The sequence below is a fragment of the Apis dorsata genome, unplaced genomic scaffold (assembly GCF_000469605.1).
Source record: "Apis dorsata unplaced genomic scaffold, Apis dorsata 1.3 scaffold_165, whole genome shotgun sequence".
Taxonomy (NCBI): Eukaryota; Metazoa; Arthropoda; class Insecta; order Hymenoptera; family Apidae; genus Apis; species Apis dorsata.
This window is the reverse complement of record NW_006263454.1, coordinates 474505-485422: the sequence shown is the minus strand read 5'-3', so window position 1 is coordinate 485422 and position 10918 is coordinate 474505. Positions and strand designations below refer to the sequence as shown.

The 10918-nt window shown below is 34.9% G+C and overlaps 1 protein-coding gene across 1 annotated transcript in view; it reads right to left on the bottom strand.

Moving 5' to 3' along the window:
• LOC102672573 (hemicentin-2-like) overlaps nucleotides 1-10918 on the bottom strand; it is a 248770-nt gene that overhangs the window by 22087 nt on the left and 215765 nt on the right. The window contains 1 exon segment of the mRNA XM_031509648.1: nucleotides 10742-10918. Coding sequence (XP_031365508.1) covers nucleotides 10742-10918 — 177 coding nt within the window.

The following is a 10918-nucleotide window of genomic DNA, read 5'->3' as shown; positions in this document are numbered from 1 at the left end:
GAGAACTATTCTGGGGAGGGGAGGGGGAGCGGGTCGCGAGAAACGTCTACGGATCTCCCTCGAGCCTCGGGTAATTGATCGGCGGGATTCAATTTCTCCTCGCATAATGAAATTCAGCCGAGAAAACGGGACGATTTCTCGCCCGTGTGATCCCTTATTCCATTCCATCCGAGTGTTGCCCCACTCGGGTTTGATGAGACGAAACGAAATAACGGATGAATCGAAATCTCGGCCAATTGGAATTTGAGATGTTTCTTTTTTTTTTTTTTTTTTTTTTTCTATCTATCGAGAAAAACATAGTTAGATTTTTCCGTGAAATTTGATAGATAGATTCAAAGATATTATCTGTTGGATATATTTATGGAATTTTTGACGTTCGAAACGAGATTTTTCGTTTATTTTTCGCATGGGATAGGTATCTAGGAATTTGTTGGGCTCATAAAATTTTTTTTTTCGATTTTCCTTTGTCATATTGTAAAATGTACGAATTAATATATTGAAATTCTTTGTACTTTTTTTGGAATTCGATAAATTTGAAGATAGACTTTTTTTTGTAGAATATAGAAAAAAAATTTAGGAATTCGGTGTAAAATCTTTGAAATTTTTTGCCTTTGTTATATTGCGTTGAAAAGTATAGATAAAAATTTTAAAATTCTTTGGTTTCATTTCAGAATTTTCGAAATTTTCTCTCCCTCGCCGATTTTCTCGTTACACCGCGTCCCATTTTCGATTGATAAAAATTTCAAATTTTCCGTGTCCACAGAATTTTCAAAGCTTTTTTCACGTCTTTTCCGGGTTTTCCATAAAAAACAATCTGGCCGAATTTTTAGAGAAACTTTTAATAAAAATCTGGATACCCCTCGCGGTTACAGAAATTTTTTTTTTCTTTTTTCCCTCCTTTTATCGCGCCATATCGAAAATAGTTTATCGCTTCGAAATAAAATTCAACAAAATGTCGCACATCCCTGTATACTAAAAAATTCTAAATTTCCATCATCCATATTTTCCACTCTCCTCTCCTCTCCCTCTCCCCTTTCGTAATATTTATCGCGCCTCCATCTCCAAGTTAAAACAATCTCAGAGATATCAAAAACCTCCCCCCCCGAAATTTGATTTGCAAATAACTAATAATAATGTTTACCGTACCGTCCAACCCGTAAAATTTCCATTTCCTTATTTTAAACGAACCTACACCACCACCACCGAAACTACCACCGTACATACACAATGGGGACGAAGGGGGAGGGGTTGGTGGGGAGGCGAGTTGGAAACGAAAGCCACGAACCGCGAAAATTCCAGCCGGCTTACGCCGCAACTACGATCACCTCTCGAAACAAATAACGCGGAGGGGTGTGTAGGTGGTGGTGGTGGTGTGTCCAGGCTTCTGTAAACCGCGATAAATGGATGTACTTATGTACAGTTTAAGCGTGAATCTATTACAACCGGACCGATATAACCGAAAACAAAGAGTCGCATAATTTCACGGGGCGGGGGTGCAGGGCGGCCGTACGCTTCATTTAACCCTGCATTAAACAGGGTTTATCGGGGAGGATGAGGATTGCGCGGATTAAATTCAATTTTAACCCATCGCCTTCGGCCTTCTGCCTGTTATATTGTCTTCGAATAAACGAACGAAAAGTTTGCGCCTTCGTTGGAATGGAGAAATGGAAATAAGGGATGAAATGATAAATTGTGTGTTTAGAATTATTCGTGGAGGGAATTTTAGGGGGTTGTTCGAAACACTTCGAAGTTTATTAAATTATTTCGAAAGAAAGGGAAACATTTGTATTTCTCTTTTTGAGAAGTAGAGACATTTGCAGAGGAAAATTCAAACGTTTTCTCGGAAGATGTTCGGCTCGTTGATTAAATTTATGACTTTATGGTACGATAGACACCGACATAGTCCTAAATTGGGAAACTTAGTCCGCGATCCTCGGGCTCAGGGCTGTATCATTCTGAATATATTTCAAAGGAGATTAACCAGCTAGACAAGTTAGGCTAGCTTTCACCCTCTGTGAAAAGTTAAGCAAGTAGAAGACGTTCGCTCAAATCTTAAACGATCGTTCAAACCGATCTCGTTACTAAAATTCTCGTGTATCTTTACAAAATATTTCAAAAAAAAAAAAAAAGGATACACGATAAAATATCTAGACTCGGTTAAAACACATCCCTAAATTCTAGAACTCAAACACAAGCGCTCCATCAAGCGTGGAATCACGTTCCTCGAGCCAAGAGAGTTGGGTGCACGCGCGGCGAGTGTCTTTAATGGCCATCGTCGGCCCCGTGAAAAAGCATGTCGAACAATTTCTTTACGACCGTTGCCGGGACGAATCGTGTCGCAGTTGGCAAGAACGTGGAAAGACCACGTTAACTATCGGTCGTTGGAATCGGGTCGAAAGGAGGGCAGCATTTCGTCTCGAACGAGGAAGAGAGAGAGAGAGAGATACGTAATATCAAACAGGAAATCCGTGTCACCGAAATACGTATCGTGGCCGAAAGGCAAATAAGGAAAAGCTCTCGCTATTGAGATCCCTTTTAAGCTTCGCCGATACTTTTTGAAAAAACACCGGAAACGTATTATTAACTCGGCGAATGGCACTCTCCTCCTGGAAGAGACGCAATTTCCACGCGTGCGTCTTTTGTGATACGCGCACATAAAGCGCCTCGATGGCTTATTTTGCTTCCCTCTTTTCTTCTCTCTCTCTCTAATTCCTTTCTTTTAACGAGTCGTACGAGATAAATCTCTCTGATTGTAAATTCTTTACGCGGTTAATATCCCTGCAAAGCTTTTAAAGCGCAGATGATTGTTTCCCCCCTTCCGATAATTTCACGCAAGAGGGAGGGTCGGTCGAATGCGAGGGTTTTATGTACCGAGGGATGTAGGTCGGGGCTCTGTTTCGAGATTTTTTGGTGGCTCGGATGGAATTGGGGGGAGAATCGAGGGACAATAGAGTCCACGGATACCTGTTTCCCTTCCTGGTTAAGGCAAACACCGCGTTGAAATACCGCGGTCTTATGGGATGAAGCAATAATATATTTTCAGGCTTTTTCCCATTCTTTTGCGAGAGAGAGAGAATCTCATTGACGTCGGTCCGCGCTGTGTGGAATGCGGCTGTTCTTTATTTCGTATTCTGTCTGATAAACGACGTTGTTCCAATATCCTCCCTACGAGCTTGTTATTAAAATTGTATCATAACTTAACTTAAGTGGAAAAATTGGCTTTAATCTTTCAATCGAGGTCGATGGAGGGTGGTTTAATTTCTAGAAATTTGTTGATTTATTCTCAATTCAAAAATCCGAATCAAAAAATTATCTTTGGAAAGAAAAATTAAATTATTATTGACAATTGTTAAGTTGAAATAACAAATTTATCAATCGGATTTGACAGGTTAAATATTATTTATCATAGAAATTTAATTTTTGCTATTATAATTTATATTTATAATAATAGAAAAAAATTACACCCCTATACTACTTTCCACCCTATCGTTATTTTATAAAATAATCATTATCTATCTGGCAGGGAAGGAAAAAATTTATTGCTAATTTCGCCACGGAAATCGTAGCTAGGATCGAAATGAAATTTACAACCGTGATCTCGATTCGTTTCGATAAGAATCGGCGTAATTGAGAACGAACGACGTATTCTGATTCGTTCCATGCATGGAAGTCAACCTTTCTCCGCTTCTGCCGTTTGTATTGCACATATTTTTATTTTTCATCGCGATACCACCAATAATTACTCGATAATTAAACGTTATCGAGAATAATTAGGCATTAATTTAACTCGTCGCGTGTTACGATGGAATTTATTTTGTGAGATAGAGATCGCTCGCTCGACATTCATTCGATTATTTAGAGTTCAAACGCACTAATGTTCGTGCGAAAACTTCTTTAAGAATCGTAATCGCCCCACATCAAGAATTCTGTTCTACTCTATTTGATAAATATTCTCATCTCGAGTTATCATCCTTTGATGTTATATCAGTTTTGTATCAGATTTCTTTTTATCGGATTTCTTTATTGATTCAATGAATTGAATTATTCACGTGTCAGTTTTTCGTGAAAATTTAGTAATATAGAAGAGAAATCGTGGAATTGTAATTTGATAATATTTCTTTTTATAATTCATTAATTCGCTGAATGCGTTGAATTTAAACCTTGACGCAAATTTCTTTCTTTTGCGATTTATTAATTCGTTTAATTAATATAGAACTATTGCAATGTTGAAATAAACTTTGCAATTTACTATCGAGATGAATTTTCCGCATGATTTTGAATTATTAATTGCACTATGATTTTATTCATAGAATTATTTGAATTCGTAATAGTACGAATTTTAACTTCCGTTTGTAATAAATCGTGTTTGAACTTGTGAAATCTCATGAACGAAAAATTCTCGATTTAAATAATTCTCGATTTTAATAGATTCAATAATAATCTGTTCAAGATATTCTAATTAAATTTAATTTTCCAATCATCGAATTTTTTAAGTAATTAGATCTTGATTGAGATAATAATAATTTCCCCAATTCTTCTCTCCTTTTCTAAATCCTCTCGATATCCCCTCATCTTATCCTCATCTTAATTTCCACCGCATTATTTTCAATGCATCTCAATTACGTCGTACAATCGATCGTTCCAAATTGAATTGGTGGCTTAATGCGAAGAATCGAGAGGGTGACCCAATCGAGCACCGGAACCTTCGATTAAAAGATGGTCTGCTTGGGTTGAGGGCGTGATTCGTCGCGACCACGAATTAACAATCATATTTAATGGAAATTTAACGGAAATCAAGCAAATCAAGATTCGCGAAAACTTATCCTTATCTATCCCTCGTCTTCAAAAATTTCCCTCTTTCTCTCGATTTAAATAAATTTCGAGTTATCGTTGGCGAGCAACGTTAGCCAGAGACAACGTTCACAGTGATAGTCAAGATTAAAACCGGTAAAAGTTTTTACGAGTGAATTCGAGATAAACTGCTCCCGAAGATTCTTAAAATAGGCCATTAAACTTTTTTCTTTCTTTTTTAAATTCTAAAAAAATATTGTATCATATAATTACTTTTAAAAACCTGTTTATTTCGTTTACTCTTATCATATTTTCTTACGTTTCAATGAAACGTAACTCACGTTGAAATTCGATGAATTCTTTTTACTCTTACCTTAAAAAAATAAGAATACTTATCTCTATAACAAATTTACTTTCCTTAACCTCAATCGATCAACATCCGTTTCAAAACATAAGATAGATGAAAGAAAATTAAAGTAAGCATCGAAGTTAGCATTTGGTATCACGGAACAATGATCTTTGAGACGGAAGTTTCACGGATCTCGGATCTCATGATCCGGTGTTGCGGATTCATTAGGGCGGTTCACCCGATGCCGCAACCATTCTCGTCAAAGATCCGCTCGGTGATACTGATACCGACGATGCTAATCCCGACTGTGTATATCGCCACACAGATGCACCGTCCCTTTGATGAACCTGTCTGATGAGATCTCGTAATGAATTTCCACGTACGAAAGCGAATGGCAACGTGAACAACTATTGGACGAATGCCACCAAGATTCGTTCGGCCGTTGATAAAATTGTACTTGTATGTATGTATATATGTGTATATGTGAGACGAAGCGACTGAGATTATGCGGCCTCTTAAGGGCTTCCTTACCATCACTCCTAATTATCTTACAACTTTCTAATGAGACTCCAGTCGACGTAACTGACGACTTTTGAACAACTTTGCGAACAAGTCATTCACAACTCTCTTAATTGTGCCATATTCTTAAAGGTTTCGTACTTTACTTTTCGTCATATTTCACGTAAGGATAAAGAAATTTTCACATCTCTGTTTCCATGCAAATTCTCTAGAATTTTTTTATCTCTTTCAGTTGTTAATTCGTAATGCACAATTCGTCAAGTTCTTTGTTTTATCTTTTATATATAAAATATATACGAATAGTCTCTTTTTGTTGGTATTGCGTTTATTCGAAATTTGAGCATTTGAGTATTTTTACGAACGTACAAAATGGAATATTTAATATTACGTTTGAAAAATAAAGCAGAAAAATTCTGATTATTATTTTTTATAGAATTATATTGAAATTAATTGTCAGTTTAATTACAAACCAGAAGCAGGATTGAAAAGAACAAAGCCAATTATTTTATGAAATAATGTATTATGTTAATGATTCTTCCAGGAGTCAGGATATCCGTTTGCATAAAGTCAATGAAAAAAGTCTTGTATCTTTCTTATCACTTGGGGCAATTACACGCAATTATTTGTTCAAAGAGGAGTTTCGATGGAATAGATTTGTGAATTAGGTTTGTCGCGTTCAATAGAAACTTGTCATAATCGCGTGATATAATATTCCAGTGATCTTGCTTATTTCATTAATTTTATGAAAATTCTTTTGTAATTTATATATCACACGTGTTAAATTCTTTTTTATATTTTTCTCATCAAATTTCGCTCGCAGATTTCTTAATGACGTTTCGCTTAACGGACTTTTGCGTAGTTTTTTAAATAAAATATTGTACAATCTCTGTTGATGAATGAAGAACGAATGATTGAATATAGGGGAAAAACTACTAGAAGTAGAAATAAGGCGTACGTGAAACTCAGAAATAATGAACGTAGATTGCTTTGGTTGATTTATGACGGTGATTAATTTCAAGATTTTCAGATTCAACTTTTCCTTTCATTTATTTTTAAATACACGTTACTGTTTTGTATTAAAGAAACTCATAGTGTTTCTAGAGATTCAACAATTTCAAAAAATTGCATTTCGTGTTTTACATGTACGAGGAATTATTCTTTTGCTATATTTAAAGTATGAAGCTTTGTTAATCTCGAACATAATTTTTTTGACAGTTTTATTCTCAATATCTTCATATCCTTCGTCCCTTAAAATATTCTTTTATTTCAAAGCTACAAAAATATTCCATTTCTTTCCAAAGTTTTCAAAGTTGGAAAAATATAAAGTCAGTTCAATTTCAATTTCTATCGTGCTCTCAACAAACGATAATAGCGAAACAATCGAGCAGAATGCTCGTCGACAAACTCTCGAACAAACGACGTCGCGGTGTCCACTATCCATAAGGGTCGAACTTTGTTTAAGAACTGAGCGTCGCGAAACGAGGGTATCAGCCTCGAAACTTCACCATTCTCTCCAAATTGCACGATTCTCCCCGCAACTTGCTACGCCCAAAGACAAGATAATCTGGTCCAGTCATCTTGGTTGTTCCATCGACATCGTGTTGCTAGCCGAATACACCGCTATCGATGGAACAGTCCAACCCTGTCACAAATAATTGTTACTATCGTCCCCGGTATTGGATATTCGGTTAGGAGTTGGGATTGCGGGCTCGATTGATTGTTCAGAAGTTCGTAAGTCCGTGACAAATTCGACTATTCAGAGATTCTAAATGGGGAATTTGAACAAAAGAGGGAAGACATTGTTGTACTTGTCTAAAAAAAAAAAAAAAAAAAAAAAAAAGGAAAAAGGTATAGAAAAGTTTGCGTAACCTAGTTTGAGATCTAGTTGGCTGTTAATTAGGTGCTTGGATTCGGCTTAAGGTCTTCCTTTTCGAATTTACGAGGTGGAGCGTTAATTTCGAGCTCCAGTTGGTCTCAAAATATTCTATTATTTTTAAACGTACGTTTGATTATTATACATTGGATGTATTTTTACAAAAAATTAAAGGTATAAAAAAAGAAAAAAGGATTGAATTGTGAACAAAAATTGTACTTAATAGAGTTCTATACTGTTATTTCTATTTATAATAGTTGTTTATGACAACGACTGTTAAATATCCACATTAGAATTGTTTCGAAAACGAACAATAATTCATATTTGAAATTACGATTCAACGATGGAAAAAAGTTTCTGCAGTTTTGTCGAGGAACAAACAATATTCCATGAATTTTTTCTCCAGTACCAAGGAATCAATCGTTTAAAACATATTTAAAAATTTTTATCAAACGTATGAAATTTATTTAAGAAATTTTCATACTTAAAAAAATCATAGAAAAAGTATTCTACGTAAGAAGATATAAAGAAGAGGAATTTCAATCGTTAATCTACATACACTCTGCTAGAGAACTGCACCATCCCCTATAGATTATCCGAAGAAAAGAAAAAAAGGAGAATTCTTTATCCTCCTCCTCGTTGAAAAAAATATGTGAGATCTAAAATATCTGCCTCTCCGATCAAATGATCGACCATCATCCCGTTTAACCATCCCCATCTCCTCTTAAGCACCCCTGTTCGTATAAACGGTATATCAGTTCTCGCTTTTGTTTCCAAGAGGGTAAAAGCGAAGAGTCAGCCCCGATCGGTGGAGGTCGTTGAGAGGAATGGTCACTTCCTGATCCGTGAACGTTATCGAGAAATATTTTAAATCAGTTGTACGGATAATCCTCTCCAACTCGTGGAAAGCGTCGGCGATATCGGGCGATCCCATGGACTATAATTCATCCCGATAATGGCCACGCCTTTGCCCTCTTATTCTCCATTTTCCTTTACGCATCGTGGAAATGGCTTCTCTTTTGCAAAGAATATAAGATGATTCTCAAGGGGAGGCTGGATTACCCTTGCGTACTTCCTTTTGATCTTATCGTGATTTTAATGTATATTTATTTTTTTTTTTTTTCGTCCTAACTCTCGATAAGATTAGATTCTCAACATCGATATGCGAATCGAACGAGAACGAGAACGTGTTCTTTATCTATGATCGTCTTCGTTTTAGCGATTGACGATTCAAAATTTTAGATAAATGGAATTTTGACTCGATAGAGATTTAAATTTATGGTTAAATTTATCGTAGGAATTGTTAGGAAGAAATCTCAACGATTAATTTTGTAAAAATTAATAACTTTTGTTTGAAAAATAATCTTTCTGATCCTGAGAAAATTGAAAATTCAATTAAACAGTCTTTTCAATTAACAGGAGAAGAAAGAGATCAATGTTTTTTATCTCATTATTCATGGAAATCGATCGAATTCTTGTCCCTTGTGATTTAAATTTATGGTTAAATTTATCGTAAGAATTGTTAGGAAGAAATCTCAACGATTAATTTTGTAAAAATTAACAACTTTTGTTTGAAAAATAATCTTTTTGATCCTGAGAAAATTGAAATTTCGTCTTTTCAATTAATAGGAGAAGAAACAACGAAGAGATCAATGTTTTTTATCTCATTATTCATGGAAATCAATCGAATTCTTGTCCCCTGTTATTTAAATTTATGGTTAAATTTATCGTAAGAATTGTTAGGAAGAAATCTCAACGATTAATTTTGTAAAAATTAACAACTTTTGTTTGAAAAATAATCTTTTTGATCCTGAGAAAATTGAAATTTCGTCTTTTCAATTAATAGGAGAAGAAACAACGAAGAGATCAATGTTTTTTATCTCATTATTCATGGAAATCGATCGAATTCTTGTCCCCTGTGATTTAAATTTATGGCTAAATTTATCGTAAGAATTGTTAGGAAGAAATCTCAACGATCAATTTTGTAAAAATTAACAACTTTCGTTTGAAAAAATAATCTTTTTGACCCTGAGAAAATTGAAATTTCGTCTTTTCAATTAGCAAGAAAAGAAACAACGAAGAGATCAATATTTTTTATCTCATTATTCATGGAAATCGATCGAATTCTTGTCCCCTGTGTATGAAAATAAGATCGAAGAAGGAACGAAACTTCATCACTACCCATTGACATGGTATTTTGCTCCGATTTCGTATCGTGGAACGGAGAAAAATGGCCATTGGCTTTTTTCTATTATTCCGATAAACATCTCACAGCAATAGCTTGTCAATAGTAAAATGGTATCGCGAAAAGGTACATACCATTTCCAATAGGAATTCACGATTCATCGTGAGAAATTCACAATCTACTTCACGCTATCAACCATATTGCTGACGCCATATTGTACAACAATTTTTGTACACGATATGTTTTCAACGAAACGATTTATGATTCTTTTCTTCTTTTTTTATTGCAATCGACACGATCTAAATTGTTTGCTATTGCCATGCGACGACAATGAGGAGAAAATCCGAATGTATATAAATATATTGACAATGGATTCTCGATTTTGAAAGGAAACTAGAATCAGTTGAAGGGTTGTTTTCCAATCTTTTTCGAGTTTTGTAATGTTCAAGTAACATGCTACTTCTTATAGTAAAGAAAATATAAATAGTAAACATTTCTTTAAATTAACCGATGATTACATTCATACTTTTATTATAGAATTGTGGAGAAAGAAAACGAGTATTAAATAATTTTTAACATTTTGTCTTTAAACAAAATAATTACTCTTTTTCTTATTTGCATTGTAATATATATATATATATTCACTACTTGTAATACTAAAATATAGATAAAAATAAGAAAAACAGTAATAATAAAATCAAAATTTATATTTCCCACGAATTCTTCAGTAAATATTGCTCTACGATTGAATACCATTATATAACTACTTTAAAATATATACAGATGTAAAAAGATTGTCAATTAAAAGCAACGACAATGGTCTCTAGAAAAGAGACTCGTGCCTCCTTGAGCATCCTTCAAACAATAAGACTTTAGTCTCGAGGCAACGAAGAAGAGTACACACTTCATATCTACACGGAGCAAAGATTCGAAATAACCGAAATGATTTCATCAACGAGACTATCCCATCGAGATATTTCTTTGATCGCTTAAATCATTCATTTTTATCGATCATAATACTCACAATTCATGTCGACGTAGACGGTGGACGAAAGGGGTATCGACCTGTTGTTATTGGTCGCGTTGCAGGTGAGCGTCGAGCGTACGTCGTTCCTTCCTAAATTTTTGATAACGAGCTCGTTCCGCGCAACACCGTTCCTCACCGTCACGGTTTTGTTGCTGACGAGTTTGTCGTCCCTGT